General features: G+C 35.3%; 4 protein-coding genes across 4 annotated transcripts; 1 reads left to right on the top strand and 3 right to left on the bottom strand.

The window, feature by feature from the left end:
* Positions 1-434: 434 nt before the first annotated feature.
* On the top strand, positions 435-8,636 carry LOC120252799. The gene is given in 12 exon segments (XM_039260959.1): positions 435-574; positions 670-749; positions 1,671-3,074; positions 3,178-3,544; positions 3,916-4,000; positions 4,330-4,386; positions 5,035-5,094; positions 5,182-5,400; positions 5,484-5,598; positions 5,694-6,769; positions 6,771-7,061; positions 7,762-8,636. Coding segments are annotated over 10 exon segments (3,954 nt in total). The 5' UTR covers positions 435-574; positions 670-749; positions 1,671-1,771; the 3' UTR covers positions 8,143-8,636.
* A 521-nt stretch (positions 8,637-9,157) lies between these two features.
* On the bottom strand, positions 9,158-13,471 carry LOC120252773 (TIP41-like protein). Its single transcript, XM_039260922.1, is given in 9 exon segments — positions 9,158-9,431; positions 9,433-9,492; positions 9,781-9,915; positions 10,022-10,063; positions 10,172-10,231; positions 10,323-10,427; positions 11,226-11,316; positions 12,462-12,647; positions 13,255-13,471. Coding segments are annotated over 9 exon segments (891 nt in total). The 5' UTR covers positions 13,422-13,471; the 3' UTR covers positions 9,158-9,386.
* A 350-nt stretch (positions 13,472-13,821) lies between these two features.
* LOC120252876 lies at positions 13,822-18,131 on the bottom strand. The gene is made up of 6 exons (XM_039261075.1): positions 17,871-18,131; positions 16,799-17,004; positions 16,269-16,566; positions 15,494-15,601; positions 14,323-14,570; positions 13,822-14,234 (listed from the first exon to the last, which is right to left on the bottom strand). The coding sequence occupies exons 1-6, from the start codon at positions 18,114-18,116 to the stop codon at positions 14,117-14,119; spliced, it is 1,224 nt and encodes a 407-aa protein (XP_039117009.1). The 5' UTR covers positions 18,117-18,131; the 3' UTR covers positions 13,822-14,116.
* A 928-nt stretch (positions 18,132-19,059) lies between these two features.
* On the bottom strand, positions 19,060-26,428 carry LOC120252819 (signal peptide peptidase 1). Its single transcript, XM_039260987.1, is given in 14 exon segments — positions 19,060-19,460; positions 19,701-19,778; positions 19,885-20,021; positions 20,794-20,863; positions 20,950-21,036; positions 21,649-21,699; positions 21,935-22,062; positions 22,796-22,881; positions 24,285-24,436; positions 24,533-24,583; positions 24,585-24,649; positions 25,608-25,672; positions 25,789-25,805; positions 26,285-26,428. Coding segments are annotated over 12 exon segments (1,035 nt in total). The 5' UTR covers positions 25,648-25,672; positions 25,789-25,805; positions 26,285-26,428; the 3' UTR covers positions 19,060-19,370.
* Between the last annotated feature and the right edge of the window lie 708 nt (positions 26,429-27,136).

The following is a 27,136-nucleotide window of genomic DNA, read 5'->3' as shown; positions in this document are numbered from 1 at the left end:
CATCAATACATTACTAAAACGGAAACATATTACAAAAAAGACGAAGATAACATAACAACACAACAGAAATTGGGTCACCAGAGGTGAAATTTGGTTCATTCAAAGCAATGCTTTTTAAAGAAAAAAAAAATCTTTTTTTTCATTAATTTAAACTAAAATGTAAACTAAAAATAAAAACAGAGTGTTCTATAAGGTTTTTAAAAAAGAAAGAAAATTGGCTAAATTAAACCCCAAAAAGAGCAAATTTTTTATGAACTAATTAAAATTTTTTTTTTGGGGAAAAATTGATTAAAAGTTTTTCAAATAAAATTATAAAAGAACATTTAAATTATGAACACGTGGCTTCTATCTAGACCGTTCATATGAGCACGTGGTCTAATTTTTCCGGATTTTTTTGATTTAGATCCGAATCCGATAACCCGATTTGAAAAGATCCGAACCGTTTCTCTCCCAACTCCGGTTCTTCTTTCTCTCTCTCGCTCGATTGATCGGTAGCAGTGTTTGCTCGAACCCTAGAAACCCTTCTCTTAATCTCTCTTGAATACCAAGAGCGAAGATTTTTCCTGAGGATCGGGTAAGGTCTTGGTTGTTTATCGTCTCCATCTTCATCCTAGGGTTTTGGTTCTTTGGTTGAGATTGAGATTTTTCTTTTTTACTTTAAATTTTCAGTGAAATCATGCATTTAATCGCGAAAAATTAGCAATTTGAAGCGGTTTAAGGTTTTGTATTTCCCTTTCTCATCCACGACGGTAAGAATTTCTCCTTCTCATGATGTTTGATCAATGTTTATTCTTGTTGATTGTTATACCTTTGGGGAATAATGTATAATTTAGATTGTATTAACCCGGAATTCTCTTCTCGTTCGTCTCTCAAGCTGAATTTTTTTTTCTGGATTGAACCTTATTAACCGTAGAAAATTATGTGCATCGCATTGATTTCCTTAGCATAATGTTGCAGTCTCTTAGTGTTGTCTGAAAGATGTAAGAGGAAGTTGGAAGTTGTTTTGATTTTGGTTATTATATTCTGGATCATTTCGGATATTAATGTGTGAGGAATCAATTCTTGTAATATGATATTCTTCATTTTTTTTTTCAAAGATCTGTATGATTTCTGCAAGATTTCTTTTAGTAATTGCTCTTCTCAAAAAGAAACATTTTTTTAACCATGTGAATTATTTTGTAACATCTATTTATAAATATCTTCTTTTGTGCCTTCATTTTGCCTAGGTTTGTTCATTGAGTCAACCTAACCTCAGGGATAACACCAAAGTAATTTGAATAGCTTCTTATTAGCCTTATTACGTGGAAACAATGTTGAGTAGGATGAGTGTAAGACTTTTTAGCATAATTTTTATAAGTAAATAGATAATTATCATCAAAATCAGGCTTATGATGATTTGGGACATTTACTGAATTTTTTCTTCTTTTGTCTTGTTGTAACCTGCTGAAAGTTATTCAGTTTCTTTTTTTAAATCATTATTATTTTTTGCTCCCACCGATAATGCGCAGGACCTTTCTGTTGCATGCTGTTGAAGAAGTCCTCTTTTTCCCGATATAATTAATTGCATCCAATATTGATTAGGAGATTGTTTCCCTTTCATTAATGGTTGTCTTTTTATTATTGTTATTGTGTTTTGTTAAGATAACACATAACCTTTTCTCATTTTTCAGTATGCCATTGGTTTTAGAACCCTTCAGAGCAGAATTTGGGTGTTTTGGTCAAAATAGTATTGCTGGTTCTCTTGCAAACTTGTATTCTAGTAGTCATGTATATGGAGCTAGAGGAGGAGGATGAGGAAGAAGATGTGGACTTTAATCCTTTTCTTAGAGAAGAAACTCCTTCCGAGGCTTCTTCTGGTTTGAGTTCTGATAATGAAGGTCTAGTTGATAATGTCAGGAAAGATAATTCAATCTCTGTGGATCACCAGGATGCTAATGCATCATCAATTCCAGTGGTTGGGATAGAGAACTATAACAGGGGTTCTGGAAATGAAGATGAAGAAGTTGTAATGCAAGCAAGGATATCGCCAGAGGTGGTTCATTGTGAAGTTGTTCGAGTTCAGTCGATTCAACTGGAAAATGTGCCTGGTTCTGATGATGCTTCCTGTAAAATAGTGGAAGAAATACCTGGGCGGACTTGCGATCTAAAAGATTCCCTGAAGCAAGCTATTCATATAGACAGCGAAGAGGCTATCTGCAGGCGTACAAGAGCTCATCACTCCCTTGCACATCACACACTCGAGGAATTGGAGGCATTTCTTCAAGAGTCTGATGATGATGGTGACTTCCAAAATGTCGATGATGAAGAAGAGTACCGCAAGTTTCTTGCTGCTGTTCTGCTGGATGGAGCAGAGAAAGGGCAGGAAGTGCAGGACGAAGAAAATATAGATGATGAAGAAAATGATGCTGACTTTGAGCTTGAAATTGAAGAGGCCTTGGAGAGTGATGATGATGAATGTATCAATAATGATAAAGAGTGGAAGAAGAAGAGAGAGGGAGATCTCCATAGACCTGAAACCAGGCAGAAGAAACGTCTGGAGGAATCTACCAAAGATAGAAAAAATCTTCTGGGGCAAGCCAAGATTCCACTGCGCCCTATACTGCCATTTGTACCCAACACACATATTTCTCCATACCCTCCCCTTGGGTGGCAGTTCTCTCCTCCTGGAGGCTTTTCTCAATGCTCATCATCCTTTTCTGGTGCTGATCTTATCAATGGGTTTACAGCTCAACAAATAGGCCAGCTGTATTCTTCAATATATGAGCACACCCAACTTCTTATTCAAACCTTCTCAATTTCTGTACTTGATCCTTCTAGACAGCAAGTTGCAAGTGACGTTAAAAATATGATTTTAGAGATAGTTGATAAATGGGAAGAAGCATTAACACTTAGGAAAACACCATATCCTAATCAATGCTTTCATTCTCTGCATCTTCATTTCTCACTGAATCACAATGGCAATCAAACTGCTAAATTCTCAGATTGGACACCTTCAATGGATATCCCTGTGCTGTCTGTTCTTGATGTTGCTCCCCTTAAGTTGGCCAAGAATTACTTGACTGATGTTTCAGCCAGTAGGTGACTAATTGGAATTTTCTTCACATTTTTATTCTCTGTATTTTTCTTCGTTATAACTTTTGGTTGAATCATTACTTATGGTGTTCAATGATCTGGCAGCTGTGTTGAGATACAGACATCTTCATGTGGAAGATGTGGCTGATAAAAGCCATTTCACAAAGGAACCTCTTTTTCAGCTGCCTTTGTGTGAGCCTTCCGGTGAAAGAAATGATGTTGTTATTGAAGAAACTGCTATTGCATCTTCAAGTACAGCTTCTTCACAATCATCAGGGCTGCCGCAGCCTAAAAAGACATTGGCTGCTATGCTTGTGGAAAACACAATGAAAGAGCCAGTCGCTCTTGTACCAAAGGATATCGCTAAGTTGACCCAAAGGTTTTACCCTTTATTTAACTCAGCCTTATTCCCTCATAAACCTCCTATACAAACAGCTGCCAGTCGTGTGCTTTTCACAGATGCAGAAGACAGGTTTGTCCCATGTTTTGTTGTTTTTACATCACATGACCCATTATGAATTCCCACTCATAATATAAGCCTGCAACCTTCATGCATGGTTGCCTGTGACTGTCTTGAGAGTTTCTGCTGAACTAAATCTTTAGCTGCCCTTGGTGGTATACTGGTATATGACATGGTTTCCTGCATTTTAACGCTTTAATTTTCCTAGATAATATTGTAGTGAAGTTTAAGCTCTCCTTTGATCATTGAGCATTTATTTTACAATCTTGAAGTATTCATTGATTGGTGTGATTCTCTATTTCTTCATGATCATGTTCTTTAACAGCTTTATTTGGTTGATGAGTATCTGAATGCCACATTTTTATGGTTTATATCTGCTGCAGATTATTGGCGATGGGAATAATGAAATATAACAATGACTGGGCATCCATTCGGCGGCACTATCTTCCTTGTAAAACTGATCATCAGGTTATTTCTATTCTAGTTTATTGAGAATAGAATTAGGGAATACATAGTTGTTCTTGCCATTCTTTCTTTCTTCTTGGATGAATTTATTATGGTAGACTAAAATTCACTATTTCCATTTCCTGTGATTTTGTTTTTTGTTCCTTGGTTTAATTTCCCTAATCTGGTTGAAAAATGTACTCAAACTTAGCTTGAGTACCCATCATCAATTAAAGAAAGCATGCGTATTTTCTCATTTTAAATTTGTAGGAAGAATGTAAGCAATAACCAACATGTACAATGCAGAGCACAAGTTTAGCTTTTTGATTTATGTTTTTATTTTTGTGTTGTAGATTTTTGTTAGGCAGAAAAACCGTAGCTCATCAAAAGCACCAGAGAATGCGATAAAGGTAACTAATGTGGCTATTTTTTTTTTTTACTATGCATTCTTACAATATGAATTTATTTATTTGATTTAGATGATAATTGCTTATTTTTCTAGGAAGCTATATGGAATAGCTTGTTCGATACTAACAACTCTGCTTTATCTGAACTGATACAGTGGACATATCAGTATCTAGTAGGGTTCATAATTTCGTACCATGCCCAACATTATAACTTTTTGACATGCGATGGCTTTGCATGTTTGAAATTCCATTTACTTGGATAAATGGCAACTAGAGTTGATCATGGTTTAAATTTTGCCTATATTTGCCTTCCTGGACATGCTGATTTCTTAGTGATCCCTTATGAACCATGTATGATAAATTTCATTCAGTGAGCTATATTATGATACAGTACTATTGTTCATTTTATATCCTCCATTCTGATAATCCAGTGCATGGTGTTGTTTTGTTCTCAACTGATAAATTGGGCATATCATCATCCAGCTGCGTTCACAATTTTTACCTTATCTGACATTATAGTTATTCAAAATGCAATGGGCCAATGGCCATTACATATTTGAAAGTTCATTTACCTGGTTAAGCGGCAATAAGAGTTGATCATGAGTCTGTCTGGTTGTAGATGTGTGAATCTGAGCCTTTTGACTCATGCAGGCTGTTCGCCGTATGAAGGCATCTCCGTTGACTCCTGATGAGCAAGCTCGAATTTATGAGGTGGTTTATACCCAATACTCTGGCTTTACATTTCAAATGCACATCCTATTTTCTTTGTGAACCCATGTCATGTTCTTTTAAAAGCAGGGTCTGAAAGTCTTTAAGCATGATTGGTTGTCAGTTTGGAAATTTTTTGTTCCACATAGAGATCCATCTTTGCTTCAACGTCAGTGGCGAATGGCTACTGGAACACAGAAATCATATAAAAAATGTGAAGCTCGTAAGTTGCAAAGACGACTGTATGAAGCAAAAAGAAGGGAACGCAAGGCCTCCCTTGGTGAACGTCAACTTTCATCTGGAAAGGAGGTTAGCTTGGTCATTAGTTGAGTAGACTAGGTGGCTTGATGGAATTTTAGGCATGTATTTTCTAACTATGTTAATTATAACAGGTTGATAATGGATTAGATAATAATGCTGATGCCATTGATGATGAAGATGAAGCTTATGTTCATGAAGCATTCTTGGCAGAAACACAACCTGGAAGCTACAACTGCATGCCTTCTGGTATGTTAATTTCAAGCATTATAAAAGTGGTTAACATTCTGGTAAATTTTTACATGATTGCACTTGATTGACTGACCCAAGGTTTTCTGGTTCAGATGGACGTGGTGATTTTCCAAGGTTAAGAGGAGCTACCAATGAACATGTGGCTTCCCCCTTGACCCTGAATAAATTTTCTCATTCTTCTGATCTCGGAGGTGGTATGTCTCAGACTGTATTGTTATCCAAGCAACTGCCTTCTAAATTGATTCCCAAACCTTCTAGAAAGCAAATGGCCTCCCTATCATGTCAAACACAAAAAAGTAAAGGTGTCCGATTAGTTAAGTTAGCACCTGGCTTGCCTCCTGTTAACCTACCTCCATCTGGTCGTGTGATTTCTCAGTCAGCATTTAAAAGTTACCAGTGCAGATCAGTTCATTCTAATGTTGGAAGTAACATGACAAAAACAGCTGTTTCATCCGTTCCTCAAGTGGTTAACGCAGGACCAACAGCATCAAATCTTGAGAAGCACAAAACAAATTTCTCAGATAATGACCTCGTAATTGGATGTCGACAAGATGGGAAAACCCATGCAGATCAGTCTGTTGCTGAGGAGAACGCTTCTGAATATGACCTCCATATGCATCCTCTACTGTTCCAAACCTCTGAAAATCAACTTTCTCTGTATTATTCTGTGAATTGTAATGGGACTGCTTCAAGTACATACAATTTTTTCCCTCCAAATTCTCTTCAGTTTGACAATAATCTCCTTCAAGGTCAGCATTTTCTCAGGCCAGTTGATGAAGTGCCTTCAAGTTTAAGTACAATCGACTTTCATCGCCTCCTGCAAAGAACTGAAAACTTAAACCATGATGCGGCCATTCAGTCATCAGGTGAGCTGTTGTCTGGTAACTTGCAGTTAGTACAGCGCAACTATGATCACGTTGCCGGTCCATCTAGTTGCAATTTAAGACAAGGCATGGCAAATGATGATCACGTGGTGATGATTTCAAAATCTCCCAGTCATGGTGAGAAGGAAAATGACATTGACTTGGACATTCGGTTATCCTCATCAAAAGATGCAGAATCAACGAAAAGAAGGAGATACAGAAGTGAAGGAAGTATTGAGGGTAATAGGCCTACAGATGAAGAACAGGATAGTAGAAAACAGCTTACACACGAGTTTCCTATGTAATGGCGTAAGAGATAATAGTTCTGAAAGATTAGATCCATCTGATTCATCTTTTTCAAGAGATTGCACAATGAACGCCAATTCTTCAAATATTGGACTGACGAGCAATGGTGATGCATATCAATATGAGGAAGGCACCCACTTTGAAGAATCCATTCCAGATATAATAATGGAACAGGAAGAATTGAGTGATTCTGAAGAAGAAAGTGAACATGTTGAGTTTGAATGTGAAGAGATGGATGATTCAGAAGGGGAGGGGCTGGATCATGAACCATCCACTGAAGTCCAGAATAAGGTATGCTTTACAAGAATATCATAAATGATGGTAGAATTAAATGGATTATTAGCTGCTGCATAGTGAATGCTATATTTCTTAGTTAATGCTAATTCTTAGTGAATATGGAACTCCATGAGAAATTAAACATTTCTTTTACATTTACTTTGTTCACCAGTGTTGGAGGGCAATTTGTTAATTTTATCATGCTTTTGTTTACCTACATTTTTTAAGGTTGCAGACTTGCAGTGTTGGACATCTGTAGATAGTTACACAATGACACTCAAATCTATGTTTCACTAAAATTGCCATAGTACTTGTGTCTTTGAAGCCTTTAAAAGTGTATCCCACCTAATGGTATTACTTTATGCTTTTGAAGAAAAAATCATAGAAGCTATCCAAGATATCGGTAAACTGATATCTATTATTTCTCATGTGGAGAATAATCGATCTTTCTCTTCAGTTGCTGTTTGGAGTCAGTTAAACTGTCTGCAAGCCATCCTTGTAACAATAGGCAAATTTAGCTATCCCAAACTATTGTCAACCTTAACAATAGTATCTAGTCTGCAGAGATTATATCTTTGTTTGAGCAGCTTCCTTTTGAACTGGGCATGCTTGATCAGGCAGACACATACACCAAGGATAATAATAGCATTTCATTCAAAACTATCTTATTCAGCTATGACAGTTTTCTTGTAGTGAAAATTGCCCCTCTTAACAGGAGCTTCCTACACTCAATGCGGACCAAGACACCCACACCATCCGGGATCTTAATCTACCACCACATCAGCCACCACCATTAACTCAAGTATCAGTTGCCAATGACAACAAGCGAACAAGTAAGGGTGATATATGCCCACTTTCGTGTTCAGCTAGTTCCTCCAAATCAAAGCCTAAGCGCCAAAAAATAAATAAGGATCATGCTTGCAAGAGTTCTCCAAGTGCACCCAACTCTCGTCCTACAAGAACAAGCAAAAAACGCAATCCGGAGAATTCGAACCTGCAACATCTCGGAGCTCAACAGCCCCATTTACAGATTCCAGGTGAGCCCAATAATACATCTGTATCCAAAAAGGCTAGAAGACTTTCTCTTCCCAAGTAGACATTTCAAACATGGATCATTCAAAGCTTATTTATGCCGTCATTTTTGCCCGGTCAGTATTAGATGTTCATAGATCTGTTACCTGATCTGGCCGGCAAGTGATGCTTTTTATCGGGTTCCTTCCATCCTCATGATGATGATAGATAATGTAGGCTGCCATCCAGAATTCAGGTATGGCTTCTGAAAACAGACTGATTGGCTGGTGTTAATACATGCTGTTATTCATTAACTAGAAGTAATAGCCATGATTTAATGTAGAAAGTATATTAGGCAGCTAACAAAAGAGGGCACTTTAGTTTATGAAACCAAAGGAAGGATATTATTTTTGTGCATATAATTTCTGGAATATAAAGTATATGTCCCAATCACTATTCCTTTTTGTCTCAGGAATAAGTTAAATTTTGTGATGTTTCTTGTGTTCAAATAATTTGTTGGAATGTCTTATCTTTAGGTATTTTTCGTGTTAACGGTTCAAAAAATTTATATTTTGTTTATACCAGGCCTTTTTATCTGGCAAACAGACAATGTTGAATGTTGCAGTGTATATATATATGTATATATATATGGTTAAATTTTATTCCATGGTTGACTTTTCTTCTGATGTGTTTGGATTGTAGGCGTGTTTTAGTTTTGAGTTTTATATATATATATATATATATATATATAATTTCAGAGAAATTGTATTTTGGTAGGTCTCTCTCCATTTGTTCTTTATTCATCTTACAATCAAATGATTTGTGTAGAGAAAAGCTTCTTATTGAATAGAGATGGATGATAATTTGTTCAATCATGATTATATTATCTTTAATAAACATTCATCGTTTGTTAAAATTAATATATATATTAAATTAAATTTTTTTATTTAAATTAAAATTAATAGAATTAAAATTGGGTCAAATTTGATTCAATTTTTTTTAAAAAAAAATACGCAATTATATCAAAAAGCTGCATGACTACTAGTAATCGACTTACGCCATGGTAAATAATGTAAATAATAATTTATCCACCTCATATATATTCCATAAGCATTTAATTAGCTCAAACCATACGAAATAATGGACCAGTGTTCAGACACAACAAATCATCACTCTGATCAAAACCAAGATATGTTGCATAAACAGCTAATTCATCAACAGAATGATATTAACATGTGTTCCACTTAAATAAGCATTTGGTGTTTAAACATTTATCCATGAAGTTCTCCAGTTTCATCAATTCCCATCGAGACATAGCATAACACAGGATTACCGGGAAACACGAAGCCTTTGGATCTTATGAGCGACGACAGGGAAGCGTTTGACTGATTAGATTAGGATCACCATATGCAGCAGAATCAGAAGGAAAACCTTTCTGCATAATTAAGATCAATCAAAATCAAAACGTCGGCCGATAATAGATGAGTAAACCTTTCATCTCCATATTACTCCATAAACAAACTCCTACAAACCATTTAGCATATTTATGAAAACAGGAAAAGATAAACACAATGAGATGATTCAATATGCTTGATGCAGAGCTGTGATGGCAATAATCTAAGATTGTTTACAAAACAATGTCAGTTATATCATGCGCCATCTCTTGGTTCATTCACATATTATCCTTTATCAGTTTCATGTGAAGATAACGCGGAAAACTTACAGCGGTTAAGCTTTGAAGTGTTGCTTCCCTCCAGCAGCTCTCACGTAGAATGATAGGCCTTGCAATTTCATCGGTAACAAAAGCACAATGCATTCTAGTATCCCTCAACCTCATAAGCACTCCATCAACCCTAAGCTGCAGTGAGAACTTGGTCAGAAAACTCTGATTCTTAAATACAGCAATTTGCGTATTTGGATGATGTAAACTACAGACTCTCTATATAGCATGTGAATGATCTTACCCAAAAACGAAGCAGAAGAAACCAACAAGTCGGCATCACTCTCTATATGATCAACATACAAGGTGAGATCATTAGCAAGTCTCAAATGTAGTGCATTAGAAAAGCACCTTAATTATTTCCTCACAGACGTAAAAAAGAAAAATAAATTACCACTTTAACAGTTAAGAGTGATACTCCATTATCAGCTAATTCATCTTCATACAAAATCACCTAGAAGGGCGCTGAGGTTAGCATAATAGATAAAAAGAAGTAGAAGACAAAGAAGTTTCTTTGGTGAAATAATCAAAATGAAATAACCAACCTCATCATAGAAGAGTATTGGTTCTCTAGATGATAGTGCAGCAAGATCAATTTGTTGATCACAATCCTCCCAATGCAAGCTACAACAACCATCTTCCACACTTTCCTGAACACCAAGTAATTGGTAGGTAACACTGCCTCTGTGATTCTCATGCATGTATATTCAATGATATATAATAAACACATGCACAAAAAATCTATAATTTTTGTTTATAGCATGCAACTCTTCTCACTCAAGGGACTGACGCATTATCACCATTTATGAAACCCTTTTTGGCAAGATATTTATAGAAAAGTAAGACAATTGGGGTTAACTTTAAGAACAAAAATTATTACAATGGTTATCTAACACGAACACAGTCAAAGAGCTTCTTGCCCATGACACACTTGCAAAAATTACATCATGCATTGCAACAAGCAAGCTTAAAGGTTATTAAAGTCTTGACTCATGCAAGTGAAATGCCTTGCGATTCAATTTTGTGAAAGTTTCAGGTTTTGCATACTATACATAGACAAGCTCCACAAAACATAAATAAGAAGATTAGAAGAAAGTAATATGATGAACTCGATCTCCATGAGTAACTTGTTCCTATTCTTATGCTTGACTACACCAAAATCTAAGTTTGTAAGACAGTTTAGGCAGACAAACAAACATGCTAGAAGTTGATTTCTTTAATTATATGGATATGACCTTTTAACTACCAACAATCAGCTGAGACAGAATGCTAAAAAATGATGAAGTACAAAGCCAACTCATGAAAGTTGTTCATTGTTAAAAAGACAGGTTTCATATATATAAGCTTCACAGTAAGTAAAAGGGTGAGAAAATAAGAGAACTACAACAAAAATAAAACACATTATATATTCTGAAGTAAATAGACAATAAAATTTTGTGATTACAAACCCTTGGTGAATTTGGCACAAATATCTCACTGCCACAATATGGTGTTGTGAATGTATAGTCATAATCAAGTATCACTTGCTGAGAAGGTTTGCTGCATAGAATAAATTTGAAATAAGATACTGAATGGCACATTCTAGAGTTTCTACGTGTTATATACAATAGACACTAACAAGATGATTCATGAAATACTTTCCACAAGTCAGATACGCAGAAACTAGAAGCAGGGAAAAAAGCACTTGACAGATTACAAAAAAGAAGTAAGAGCAAAAGAAGAATACAAATGCACTCTTCAACTCTGCCCTGAGAACAACACCAAGACAATGATCAGGCAAGAGAAAATTAATGCAAGTGCCAAGAATTAAACTGATTAGTGTAACCATTGTAATTGCCTCTTTTGATGGTTAGCCAAGTTAAAAAAAAAAAAGAAAAAGAAAAAAATTGAATTTTCAGGTACATCATTATGGATTGGATCAGTCATTCTAGTAGCCATCATTAATTCTCTCATCTCTTGATTTTTTGAACTTCTTTGGTATCTCCCCAATCCAAAAATGCCACTTTAGAAAAGAAAGGATCCAGAATTGATTGGATTTGCACCAATGGAAACCAAAAATTCTATACACAAGGAATATGATGGATCTTCCTTTTTAGTTTTAGATAGTAAATGGCCTTTTTCCAATCTATCTATCCTATTCATTGGTACTGATTGATCGTTGATACTAGAAAAATTGTCTCATTTGTTCGAGCTCATGATCTGAACGAGTCGCACATACACCCTAGTACATGTTCCTCGACGCTGAGGACATCCTCGAAGAGCGGGGGATTTCGTGACATTTCTTAGTTCTTATTTTCTGTCTTGTATTTCTAATAAGTTGTTTAATAGTTGGCATATCATATATATAGAATTAATTATAGAATAGCTTGGTTTAGATCGATCTTAACCGGATGATAGTTGATGATTATGAATTATTTCTTATTTCTATTCAATGCCCAATCAAAGAAAATTCTAATTATGGTTTGAAATGGAATCATGGATTCACATGAACACAGACAATAATATAGTATACCTTAGCTACTTAGCCAAATCAGTATTTTCCATCATAAGGTCTACAAGAGTCACATGATAACTCAGGCTTACTAGATCCTAGAGATACTAAAAAATCAGAATTTCTTACAAACACTCCAATAGCATGTTACAGAAGTTTGATCATTGAAAAAAAAAAAAGACTAGCATCATACCTCCTAAATTTCCACTTGGCTGCAGCAGGAACCTCAACTGGCGGCAATGCCTCCTGTTTCCATCCCATCAGAGCATCAAATGCATTGAAATGTATTTTTATGCCACTTTCAACATGCAAGAGAAACAAAGCACTGTCTCCAAAAACCATCTCTGGCAAATGTGAGGTCCCGAGCCTTTGTTCCCACCTGCTCATACAAACAACAAATCTTCACCCTAACTATCAACAACAGAAAAAAAGCATGATATCCATCATAATTGATCATAAAATACATACTTTCAAGTTAATTGATAACTTAACAAACCATAATACATGCTAGTGAACAGCAATGAACAGATTAAAAACAATAATCATCCTAATTCACACTATCTCATTTAAAAAATAAAATGAAAGAAAATTAGACCAAGTTTGTATACAAAAATTGTTTATCGAGCATAAAGTCTCCTTTTTTCTTCAAAGTTTTTCAAAAATATGGATTCAAAGATCACCATTGAGCATCATTTAACATTTGCAACACAATCTGATAAGACTCATGAACCGTGAATGTAATCGCAAATTAATAAACTCCTGTGAATGATAAACTAGCCCAAAGCCCTTCCACGAGAAAACCCTAAGGATTAATTACATCCAAACAAACACTAACAGCTTCAGAAGCCCTAAATTCAAAATTTTTCGCAAACCAAATTGAGCACAATTTCCCACAATTCCCGGAAAACTTAGCCATGATATGAATCGAAGATACTGAATAAAAAAAATCAGACACAAAGAAATCAGATAGGATTTGCGGGGCGTACTGATGAACCGCAGAGGAGCTGAGGATAGCGCGCTTAGAAGACTCGATGTGCCAGCCCTTGAGCCGGATCCCAAAGTGTCCATCGGGGAGAAGCACCGCCCCGGCGGCCTTCAGCTCGCTCTCCTCTTGTTTCCATTCTTCTTCGCCGCCGCCATGGTCACCCGCCATTGCGCTCCGCTGGATCACGTTAAGCGCTTTGGAAAAACCCAACACCTAACTACTCTTTTGACTTTTTTTCGAATATACCCCTCAACTTTTTGGAATTTATTTTACTGTTTAAATAAGTCTCTTAATCCGATATTAAGAGCCAAATGTAGGAATTAAGCTCTCTTATTAAGGATTAAATTAATACAAGTAAATTAAAGTATTAGTTTAAATTTAATCCTTTCTCTTGTATTATTTAAATTGATGTTTTTTTTTATTAATTGCATAAATTAAAAGTAAAACACTCTTTCAAAGAGATTGACAAAATGGAATAATTAATCTCTCTTAACTATAACAATGTAATTAATTTGATGTTTGAATAAGCACATAAATTTATAGGGGTATAATTGACAATTTCCATATGGAACATATAAAGAAATTTTTGCATATCTTCATAACTTGAAAATACTGCCTGAAGTTATTCAGTCTGACTTTGTACATATGAACTGAGATTGGCAAAATAACATTTCAACTGAACAAAGAGTATAAATGAGAAACTCCGAAAAATGTTGCAGGTCCATGCAACTACTAAACAAAAGCTATGATTCTTTTAACATGGCAAATAAAAGCAACCGATCGAAATATCTCCATGTGTATCTACAAAGTCAAGAAAAAGCCGACCATCGCTTGATTCAGATGGCAGCAGCCGGAGAAGCTTATCAAGAAACACAATCACTGTCTTGAGATATCAGTTCTACATTGCCGGAGATCCTCAAGATTTGCACTAGTTCTAGCCTGTATTCTAAACCTCTTAAGTAGTGACCTAAGAGCATGCACCTGTTATCATTCACAAAGTAGAGGAGTTGTGACATTACTCACTAGATCATGTTTTCGAGGAAGTAAATTTAGTAATGAGAGAGCTTACCAGAATAAAAGACGAGCAAGATAATCCCGGGAAATGGAAATGAGGGGTTGAAATTGAAGAGAAGTGTTTTCCACAAGCTCTGGACAATCATCTTTACCAATGTTTAGGGTACTAGTACTTGTGGTGTTTTCAGATTGAAGAGGAGCCTTTGTGTGAATCTTTGGAGAAAGAGTTGCAAGAAGACCGTGAGCAACAGAGTTGATGCTCTCTTGCAAACCAGGGCAAGTTGGTTCTGAAAGTTCCACTACCTGTATATGAAACAATAGTGTGCCATTTTTTAACCCGAAGACTAAGAAAGACGATCTTGTATACTCTATCTGCTGGCTAAAGGAGAGCTTGCACCATAGAGGTTGATAGTTTGAAAGCAACAGCAATATTAAAATTACCACAATTATTCATTTATGTTTGTCAAGTTTGATCTCCATTATGCTTTTAGACTTTCTCTGAAGAAACAATAGTTCAGTTTCTGTCACGATGGGGAAAGGTTTCTATGCACTGGTTCTATTGGAGCAGGTATCAATATTGAACATTTAATAACTCAGAATGCACATCAAAGGGTATAGCTTATAATAATAGAGTGAGTATAATATTAGTTATTCAGAAGTGACGCGACTGAACATCTAGCTTGAGTTAGAAGTCGAATTATCTAAATCTATCAATAGATGCGGTCGAAGGGTGAAGTATCTTCATACCGCAATAGACCTCCAATTTAATAAACGAAGCCTCATCATCTTACGCAGACCATTAATTTCATGTCAGCACACTTTATTGATGGTTAAGCCATATATGATGAAATGAGATATCACCAGTATCAATAGATGCGGTCAAAGGGTGAAGTATCTTCATACCGCAATAGACCTCCAATTTAATAAACGAAGCCTCATCATCTTACGCAGACCATTAATTTCATATCAGCACACTTTATTGATGGTTAAGCCATATATGATGAAATGAGATATCACCAGTATCAATAGATGCGGTCAAAGGGTGAAGTATCTTCATACCGCAATAGACCTCCAATTTGATAAATGAAGCCTCATCATCTTACGCAGACCATTAATTTCATATCAGCACACTATATTGATGGTTAAGCCATATATGATGAAATAAGATATCACCAGCATGTTATTAGAACCCATTTCACACAAGAGGAATTTCTTATCATTAGTACCTTCTCAGGTTGAAGAGATCTTAAGTACTCCAACAATTCATTCTCTTCTTCGCCAACAAAATGTTGCATTTGTAGGGCAGCATTTTTCCTCTTGATGTCATGCAGTTCCTGGCAGATACGGGAAACATGCAATACAGTAAGGACCAAGGAAACCATATGTGCACAACACACACTTGTAAGTAAATCACAAACAAAATTTTGCATCAGCAACAGTCCTAGTGTACATCAAATACTTCAGCCAAAAATTCCTAGTGGTTGCTTAAGGGGAAGTTTTGTGAATCCATTTTGAATGCATATATTCATTTAATTTCTAAATAACATGAGAATCAACACCCAACAGATCAGTCTCTCAAGCCATGCTCATATTGATTTGTTGAGATCTTAAATTGCAAACTCCAATTGCTTTCTGTTAACAACTTAACATTCACAGCCATCCTTCCACCACCCTCCCTTTCCTGATGCAAAATTAATTTGAAGTTGTAGCATATGGACTATGGAAGTTTGTCTTTTTTTTAGATCTAAAATAAAATGTTATTTAAGCTTTGAGCAGATCCTCAAAGAAAATATTATTGATCTCTAAGTAAGTTAGGATGAAAATCTATAAACAATCACCATATTCTTTCACACAGAGATAACATTTAGGCCCCTTATTGCAACCATTAGCAATTATAGTATACATGATTCTCAAAACTTCAATTCAAATGATATGTACCCGTGATTTCTCTAGTTACCAATGATAGAGCTATTTTCTCAAAAAATAAGTAATAAACTTCACCTTTTCCATAGAAGATAGACGAGACTGCATATAAAGAATATATTCTTGAGCCTCCGGGGTCATTTCTCCAAGACCTTCAACACCCACGCTGCTACAAACTGACTCCTCTTCATTTTTTACAGAGTTGCACAACAATTCTTGTTCTTCTGAAACTTTAATGGTAGTTAAAGTTCCGTCAGGAGTTGTTATCTGGTCATCATCTGCAGTGTTTTCTAATGTCTGACTATCAGGTAATTCTTCACATACACCTAGGCTCCTTTCAAGGCAAAGCCTATATTCAGCATTGCGCAAAGTGTACCTGTGAGTCAGACAGACTATTAGAAGTTTATCGATGGAAGAGAATTGGCTTCCTAATAAGAATTCCTGATTCTCATGTTGTCATAAACCATCTTAAAGTACAGTATAGTTGTCATTATTACATCTTCATACTGACCATCAAACAAAAACCACACTCCTTGATTTTTTCAACATCTCAGCTTAACCAGACGACTGCAAAAATTAAACCATATACAATCACCAGGAAAACATACCCTGTCATCATCGAAGAAACAAGTAACTTGAAAAGAGGATCCCAAAAGGCTTCCACTAGGACACCAAACTGATCAGAAGGAAGTAAACCCAACATGCTGGAGATTGTCCTCTTCATTGCATCAATTGTATTTGGTGGGACATCTTTTTGGATAAGAGACACATCCAAAGGCTCAATCTCATGTATTAAGTTTGAAAGAATTGCCTTCTGAAAGAAAATAATTTCACAAATTTAAACAAGAACAAGTACCTTTTCTAAGTACTAAAATCTCAATTAAAAAAGAAAATGAAATTATGAAAGAATGTTAGATACAAATAACATATCCAGCGTTACCATTCAGTCAAGCTCTCACCCACTGCAAAATGAGAACAATTTCTAACCAAGCAACCATTACAATAGCATCATCACATTCAAATAAAATTTGTAGAAATACAAATACAATTTATCAGTCCAGTCCAGCATGAGAGCATATCAATAGCATAAATTTGTAGAGATAATGGAAGTGCTCCTTGCCACTTCCATTCAAACTATAAGATTATAAAGTTAAATACATGCTGACATAAATTTCAATGTCACACATACAAACAACGAGTGTTTCATAGAAAGATGACTAACTACAAATCTGCATATATATGCAAAGGAGTTCATTTTTATACATGCCATACCGAATTACAGTGATTGTAGGCAGATGAAGCTCGTCACTAAGAGACATATTATTGATTTTAATATGAATTTCATGCTTAGTATTCATCTTATAGGAACAAAATAATTAAACTTATATAATGAATTTTACTCGGATTATATCCCAAACAATGAATTTTGAAACTTCTTTAGGCTAAGGATACAAGCAAAGAACAAAAAGGTGAAAAAGTTCTTGACTTTTAATCTCTTCCATCTTAAAAAGATCAATCAGAACCACTATCTAACTCCAAATTGAAGGGGAAAAAAAAAGAAAGGTGAGATCTTGCAGCACTATAAGTGAATGTTTAATCCAATTCAAAGAAACATACGATTTATAATTCCAAACGGATCGAACAACCCTAATAACACCCAAAAAAAACACAGAAGCAAACCTTGGAAGAGCGGAGCTGCGACTCCCCGTCGGCATCGAGATCATCGAACGAAGCAGCAGCGGAGGCGACGAGGAAAGGGAACCGAGGAGGCTTCGGGGCGAGGGCCAGAAGATAGAAAGGCGTAGGAGATGAGAAGCGAGGGCGGGAGGCGAGAGACGGCGAGAGCTGACGGCGGCCGAAGGGGAGGAGCGCGCGGGGTATTGCGGCGGCGATCGGCATTTGCTCTCCAGCAAAGGAACTAGACATTTGGCTACAAATGGTTTGGATCCTCATCATCAAAAGGACGTATCTCCGGGTCCCACACAACTTGAAATTTCTGCCAATAAAATTATAAATATGTATATAACATATATACATATTTATAATTTTATATATATATATATATATATAGATATTACCAATAGTTCCGTGGTCTAATGGTATTATCCCACTGTCCCAATTCCGCTGCTACAAAGGTGTTTATGGGTGGATGTTCATTTCTCAGTTATATACACGTATTTCATTGTAACACTTCAATTATGTACATTTATTCTATTGTAAAAATGTGTCCGTTCAATTTTCAATTATGCACGTTTATTCTATTGTAAAGATATATCGTAAAGATGTGTCAGTGGACATATGTTCAATTCTCAATTATGTACACTCAAGAAAGTCACATTTATCAAAAATAAATAAATAAAATTATATATTAAAAACATTATATATATATATATATATATTAAATGTAATTTTTGAGGGGAATTTGAGGGGGGTTGCAGATGTCCATTTCTAGATGGAGACCTACTTACATTCATGGAATTGCCTGGCCACAAACATAGATAGAGACACATATGGTTTATGATTTATTGTTAATATATTTCAGAGAATTTTTCACACGTTGTGGATAATGGATTATTGTTAGAGAATAATAGATGAATGACAACAAAATAAAAATTGGGGATTATTATAATTGGTTACATCCACAAAAATTTTGACAAATTAAATAAGATGCAAGTCCCAGTCCACATAAAAATTAAAAATCATAGCATAATTCCAACCCCACAAAAATAAAAAAATAAAAGGTCTTCAGGAAGTACAATCCCCTCTTAATCACATGCTACTTGGCAAAATGACTTATCAAAAAGTCATTGAGCCAGTATGAAGCATGAAAGAAAAGGTGCTATCAATATCTTTAAAGAACTGCCAAAGAGAATATATAATGTGATCATTCAGAACAAAAATTCCACTTTAAATACCATCCGTTCATCTTTCAGAATATAACATATAAGTTATAACAAGCAAGAAAGCACAAAAAAATAAAAAGGTTGAGAGCAACTACTCATGCTATTGCTAATGAGGCAATAAGAAAGATCGACGGTAGGAGTGATTAGTTTGATATTATATTATTGTTCGAGTATGCATGCTAGTGGCAAAGCGCAAAGCTTCTCTGGTGAAAGAACAAATCGTTAACAATTTCTCCGGGTCAATCATTGAAGCTCTGGCAACTCACGGTGTCGGCCCCTACTCTTTCTTTATGGGTTTGTCGTCATCCTCTGCTGTAGAACAGCTACTTGAATCAATGGCATTCTTCGACTCGTCATACTCCAGCAACTGCAGGTAAAGTGAAATGCTTGGAATTAGTTTTGATTCAACCAAATCATGCAATACAGATAGACGTTGTCTTTAACTTATAACATCAATGATAAATGGTTCTCCCTGACATGGAATTCATTTTCTCAATAAAAACACAACCAGCACCAATAAGCATGGAATGAGTGAAACATGATTCAGTGTATAAAAAATTATAGTTTCACTCTTTTAAAAAGTGAAAACATCATTGTTTTCCCTTACCTCCTTTACTTCTCCATTCCATAAACAGTGAACAGCCACAAAACCTATAACACCAGGCACTATATAGAGAAGTGCAGGCTGTACAAGTAGAGAACAGAGAGTTCCTCAGAAAAAAAGTAAGTTCAAATGTTGAAATAGAATTTGAATGAGAAGGTAAGGAATACAAGGGCATCATAAGGTTCACCTGTGCTGCCTGAAACCAATTCATCACAAAGATTGTAAGGACCAAACCCGCTGTATATCCAGCAAAAGCACTATTGAAGTATCGGTTCGGTTTTCCCCTTGACACATCAAACCGCAATGCTAATGCCACAAAGATGCCTATAGCAATAAGAAAATCATTAAGATTGCATATTCAATATAAACACCTTTCAGGTAGCAACTTCATTGCAAACATCAGAAAGGAATTTTGATGCCACAGAGATGGAAGGTGCAACATATTGAATTGAGCGAATTACACCTCTTTCATAGCTGTGAATCAGAGATTGTATTTCTTTTAGGTGCAACTAGTTGTGGAAATAATGACGAACTACTAATAGCATGCACCATCCATGTAAAAAATATTCACCAACAATCCCTACATAATTTTTCAAATGTCAATTTTCATAATAAAGCATCCTAGTCTGTCAAGTAGACTATATACCCTTCTTTCCTGTTTCCTTCACCAAAGAAAAAAGATCCACAAAGGTCACTATTTTGATGAAATTGTAGATTTGGGAAAATTCCTATGTTGAAAAGGGATCACTACTATTGGTCAAATGGAGGATACATACTTTAATACTTCACTCGCATTTATCCTAGAAGAATGGAATGACTCAAGATAATAGTTAGAAAGTAAGATCCAGATAAGATTCCAAAATAGGGTATTCAACTTGAAGTTAAGTTTTTTCTATCATTCCATCTTATTTTTAAATTCACCGGTCTGTGTTATCTAATCAAATACTTAAAGAACAGTTAAAACTACCCGTCTCCAAATTCCAAAACCCTCTGCTAATTAACACCTGACAAGCATAGAAAAAAAGCCCATGTGAATGAGGAGCAATTATCCAAAAACCATAACGGAAAAATAATAATCCAAGAACCAAAGCCTTACCAGGAATTACAATATCACCAAGCCCAAGCATAGAGAATGGTCGTTCAGGATTTGATGTTGGAAATAAGAGCTACAAAAGATGCATTCAAGTTATTAGTGCAATAGTGATCTCTTGGTTATAAAACACAGATGAACGCGCGTAGACAAAGAGCTAACCTTGATAGGTGCATCAAAAGATTTAGCAACACTAACCATCACTGGAGTAAAGAATACCCAAAAGATATCATATACAAAAAGTCCTCCCTGAGATAATTAAATATCGAAAGCATGAAGGATTCAAGAAATATTCGTATAGCAAGTAAAATGGGGATTATCCCGTCTAAATCACAAATAAAGTATCAGCAGACAATTCATCGAACCAGAAAACAAGTTTTCAGGCATATAGAGATGCTTTTTGTAGAGGACATCAGCATATCACATTGAGTGTATACTGTTAATCATGCAGATACGATGCAACATAATGAATATCTACTAGTGAAACACGTGCCCATGTAAAGTTCAAAAATGAAATGTGATCTAACACCAAACTTTTGTAAGGAAAGAAAGAAAGACCATAAACACAAAAGATAAGACAAACAAAGCTAATGCATATAATCTACTTCACCATCATAAAGCAATTCATTCTACTGTTGATTGCCTGCATAGCATACTGGAACTTAATTTTTAAAAAAAATGCCGTTAAATAAATTTACAAAAAAAAAAAATTACAGGGCACTAGCATGATAATGCCAACTAGTCAATTTTTGGAGACAAGATGAAGGAAAGGAATGAATAATGGCAAAACCAGCATAGGATGGAAACAGACCCTACTAGCCAACAAAAAGAGCATATCTAAGCCAATGATATTCCTATTACCAGGAGAATGGCACCAATTTTGAATGAGCCTAGTGACAGCATCTCAATTCCCTGCAAAGTAGATAAGCAATGACTTCTGTTAGATAATCATTCAAGAAACAATCATATTGTTACATATAAATTTTTAAGATAATTGTGATAACAATAAGATCAATAGGAAAAATCCATTGTCATATTCTCTATGATGTATTGGCAGTATTCAATGGTGCAAACAAGGCACTTTGAAATAGATCCACAACCATTAGTTGTTGCCAATTGAATTTGTCATTTAACATACAAACCAGACCTGAATGCAGAATGCAATCCCCAATATGTTGTTTGCAAGCCAATGCTTTTGTGAAGCATACCACGCACAGAAAAATGTCCCAGGAATTGCAGCAACAACCTGAGACTTGGTGAACTCCACAGAAGCAGCTGCATGAAAGCCATGATAAATCCAACTTGATTCCAAACAAGGGATTCCCGGAAAAAAAACCTTTTCTTTTTTTTAGATTGCAAGCTCTTAAGTGACACAATTATACCATAACATTTGTCTAACAGTGTATGTGGGTGGGTGGGAGTTCTGAATTGAGTTTAAGTCTTCAATTGAAAGAATTGGACAATAATATAGTAACATACGACGATGAATGTACAATATATGTTTTCGTCGCTGGTCAGAGTGATCAAAATAAGAATATGGCATGGTTGCTAATAAAAGATATTCCTGACTTATAAATACAGTAGATTTAGTGTGAAATAAATTTCAGATTTTTTTTTAATAATCCTGCAAACATGAAAAGGACAGGAACTCTTCTTTTTATGCTTGGCATACTTTACCACATTTATTTATTATCAACCATCAATAAAAACCTCCACTCACCAAGGGACTACAAATTTAATCACATCACCTCAGTCTCATGCAGCAAGTGAGTAATCAAGGCATCAGAAAAGTGGTTAAAAAGATAACCAAGCAAACATGCTATCCAAATAAAAGGGGAATCCATGCTTGATGTATATTGAACTGTCTAAAGAAACTAAAGGCAAGAAGGTTGCACGCATTCATAACATGTCAGCTAAACATTCTAAATTCGTCTTTTGGATTTATCTTATTAAAATGAACAAGGAGATTCATGTAAATAGAAAGTGGAGTGGAAATAAAAATACATACATTGAAAATATGGAAGATGCCATACAATGGCATTCTCATTCCACTGTCTTGGAAGAAATCGCTTAATCATGGGTAATAATGTTGCCCTAAAAAGAAAAAACATTGCCGAATAAAATAATGGTTTATGATAAAAATTAAAGTAGTAGTAATAAATTAATAATAAAGTCAAAATATCAAAATAGTCCCTCAATTAAACAAATTCAGCTCTTTTAGTCCTTCTAATATAAAGTTGGTCATTCAGTCCTCTTATTTTCACATCTTATATTCACATCTGGGAAATCTCAATCCAATCACTGATGAGCGTTACTTGTACTGTTTGGTGATTGTTTATTATTAAAAAAATTCTTTAAACAAAATGTTAAAAATAATAAAAAAATAAGTAAAAAGCCGAATACAATCCAATCCTTCTGAAATCCCAAACTGTGAGAAGGAGCTGCCCAATCGTGAAAGAACTCACGGCAACCTTCACCCTCCCGACTCCAGCGACCCTCAACCATCGTGCTCAAAAGTCCCACCTACAAAGCCAAAGCTCCTCCACCACTCTGACTTCAATATCAAACAGAAAATTTACTTAACAAACTCATGTTGTAATATAAGTTTGAATTTGTCCCTTGTTGATTTCAAAGGTTAGTTTAATCTCATAAAATGATTTCCCAACAAAGACTTTCATATGATAATAATATTCAAACATTCATCAGAAATTATAGGAAGTATTCAATCAGAAATCAAAGTCCTGCATTATTTTTATTTCTGCTAATGGTCTTATGAGCAATGTTCTTGATTAGCTCAACTAGGAAAACTAATTGGAAGAACAACTCCTAATGAAATATTAGAGATGAAGGAATTAAAACGCTTGTTAAGCTCCTCAGATTCATTAGCCTAATAAAAGATGATTTTTCATTCAAGAATGCCTTGAAGATGAGGTTATAAGCATATTCAGTTGGATGGAAGAAATCCCAAAACAAATACTCTTCAGGTTCATGCAAATTTCACAAGTACCAACTCCACAATGTCCGCATTGTGATAATCCTCTAAGAATTCCTGATCCACAGGTGGAGGAGCTCTAGCTTCGTAGGTAGGACCTTTGCGCAAGAGTAGTGAAGCATCCCGAAGTTGAAAGAATGGAGGTCATCGAGAGTTATTCAGGATCAAGCAGCTCTCTCTCACGGTTAGGGATTTCAAAGGGATGGGATCGGATTTAGAGCCCAAAGAAGGGATCCGAATCCTTTTCAGTTATTTTATTACTTTTTTTAAAAAACTAATAATAAACAAGCCATGTCAGCAAGCATCAAATGGTGAAAGTAACATCCGTCAGTGATTGGACTAAGATTTTCCAAATGTGAAAATAAGGGGACTAAAAAGACCTACTTTATATTAAAAGGATTAAAAGGGCTGAATTTGCATAATAAAGGGACCATTTTGATATTTTGACCTAATAATAATAATAATAATAATAATAATGATGATGAAGGATGAGAGAAGGGGATACGAGAAGGCAACTATCCCGAGCACAAAGAAGTAGCATGTGAGAACTGCATTGACCAAGTCTTTAGAGAAGAATTTGAAAAGGAGAAAAAGTGATAAGAGCATAGCACTCCCAACCAAAGGAAATCGCATTGCATGTTCTTTTGACATTGTTTCCTGCATGGTCATATATAGGCTTCAGTAACACAACAGGATTGTCACCATTTTATGTATGTCCAAACTAGCATGTGCAGAAAAAATAGTATTACATACCGCTGGTGGGGTTGGCTTCACAGACCGATAGCAGCCAACATAAACAACCAAAGCATGCTGTCAAAATTACATTCAAATTGGGATCTACCTTCAGGACAAGCGGTGCGAATGTTACACCTGCAAAGCAATGAACATCAGAATGCAACTACAGGAATACAAGATTTTGATATGATTTTATCAAAGAATTATACTTCATAAAGAAAAAAGTATTATTCATAAAAAGAATTCATCCCTTGTCTATAGTTCCAAATGTACACGGAAAATGAGTTCTCTGATGCATTCCATATCTAATGTAGGCTAATTCTTTGGCTAGAATGGGTAGAAATTAACATATCAAATGGACAAGCTGATAACAGCCTTGTTGGATTTATGATATTCAGTTAGGTCAGGAAAACAGGGCAAAATGGAAAGCCAAGAATGCAACGCATTCATCAATTACTCCCTACAGGTGATGGGACTGGCATTTTTCAGATTTCTGTAGATCAAACTCAAAAGTAAGAGTATAATAGATAAAAGAGTGGAAACCTCCTTTTCTTGAGTGAAAGGTGCTCTACAAGTTTGCTTTGAACATGCTCTAGCATTTGAGTAAAGGCAGAGCTTTTCTATTCCAGGACTTCAGATCAATCAGTGGTTATTGTCAATTCAATTATCATTTTAGGGTTATTGATAGACAAGGTGCACACAAGAAGATGCCAATAAAGAGCCAGCTAGTAATAAAGTTGGCATTTATTAAGTGTATACCTAAGGAGTGGTGATATGATCAAGAATGACATCAGCAACAACAAAATAAATGAAATCAAGCCCAAACAATTTGCAAAACCCTCTCTAAAACTGAAGCTACACAGCAAAATAGATAGCGAGTGTAGGACACGCTATAATCAAAAAAGCACATATGAAAATTGAGATATTGTGAAAAACACTACTCATGCTATGGTGGATCACACAAAACATTTCCCAGAAACAACCCTATGGTCATAATTGTTTATTGGTCAAACCATACATATTGATACAAACAACCTTGCAAAATAAAATAGAGCAAATTGGATTGGTAGTAGATAGAGAGAATAGAGAATACCTGCAAGCGCTAAGTTCACTGCTCGTTCATGGTTCTTCATCTTATTCAATACGACCACAAGGATCCTTAGAAAGAGAAATCAGACACAACAAAGTTGGATATCAAGCAAAAACTTAACAGCAGGACTGATTCACAAAACTTCTTTCAATATCAAAAAACTATGAACTATTGGTAAATATACCCTCTCCAACTCGGGTCCTGAAACAAGAAATTGCAAACAAAAAAATTCAAGAATGTAAGAGTGACGCCCATGCTCAAAAAAACGTCAATCATAAATTCAAGAAATACCGAATGATTCCATCATGAATTGCAAAAATCAATCACATAAAAGATGCCACTCCACTGCAGGCTCATGAAATCAAACCCCACAAATCACTCGAATTAAAATTTCTTAAAAAAAAAAAACAAAACAAAAAACCAAATTGCAAGCCAAATCGAATGGAAACCCCATTCACAAAACCGATAAACCCTAAAAATTCTACGGTCAAACCCAGTCCCCCAACAAAGATGAGATCTCCCATTAAAACAGGATGAAAAAAAAACTCAAGCGCGATCTCGATCACAAATCAAACACAAACGCTAACCATAGAACCAGATCGCAAGCGCGGGGGTCAGGAATTTGAAATGCGATGCCGATCAAGAGGAGGAAACCGAAACAAGAAGGGATTCAAGAGTACCTTCAGCGCCCGAGATCGAAAGGAAGGAGAGGGTTTGGAATCCAAGAGATCTCGATCGAAATTTCTCCGATATAGACTTGAGTGAAACCCTAGAAATCAAGACGATGAGATGCTCTTCGAGTTCGCACGTGCCAAAGGCGGTTACTTCGAACCCGCTCCTTTGTGTTCGCACGTGTGGTTTTAATGTCTGCTAACGTAACGGAAACGGCGGCCTACCGTCTCCGTAACGGCAAAGAACCGCGTTGACCCTTGCTTCTGCGGTCAACGCGGGTATAACTTGTTTGACTTATGCTTGACTTTGGTCACTGATCAAATTTACAAGTCAAACTCATTCAATTCTATATAATTTAAATTTTTTTAAATTTCTTTAATAATAAATATTGTCATTATTAAAAACATCATCAACTTGTTAAATATTTTATTTTACAATAATATACATTTTTATGTATATTTACGTATTGATTATCAAGTTTAAATTGATCCTTTGATCCAATCAATTAAATGTGTTAATTTATGTTTTAACTTGATGTTATGTTGATTGAAATTAGACTAAATAATATAATTCATAAATACTTTTTTTTTGTATTTGGATCGTGATGATATTTTTTTATCAATCAATGTATAAAAAAATGTGAAGCATGTTAGATATAAGCTTGATCTAGCTTAAAATTTTTAAGCCCGTTAAAAAAGAAGCATTAAATTAAAGTTCAAATTTATTCTTGTATAAACTTTATCTCCAATAAGAACAATGATTAAGACATGAACCGTTCTTCAAAATTCTAATAATAAATTGACCAGTAATATTTGGTCAAACAATAAATAAAAATATTAATGATTTATTAATTATATAGT

Source organism: Dioscorea cayenensis, chromosome 24, assembly GCF_009730915.1.
Source record: "Dioscorea cayenensis subsp. rotundata cultivar TDr96_F1 chromosome 24, TDr96_F1_v2_PseudoChromosome.rev07_lg8_w22 25.fasta, whole genome shotgun sequence".
Lineage (NCBI taxonomy): Eukaryota > Viridiplantae > Streptophyta > Magnoliopsida > Dioscoreales > Dioscoreaceae > Dioscorea > Dioscorea cayenensis.
This window is presented reverse-complemented; position numbering and strand designations above follow the sequence as displayed.

Excerpts from the sequence above, each read along its gene's own strand:
- LOC120252876 (XM_039261075.1), bottom strand. The coding sequence starts at position 18,116 with ATGTCTAGTTCCTTTGCTGGAGAGCAAATGCCGATCGCCGCCGCAATA. Across the intron at positions 17,005-17,870 it reads CGCAGCTCCGCTCTTCCAAG|AAGGCAATTCTTTCAAACTT; the intron begins GTTTGCTTCTGT and ends ATTTTCTTTCAG. Across the intron at positions 16,567-16,798 it reads GTTTCTTCGATGATGACAGG|GTACACTTTGCGCAATGCTG; the intron begins GTATGTTTTCCT and ends TCTGACTCACAG.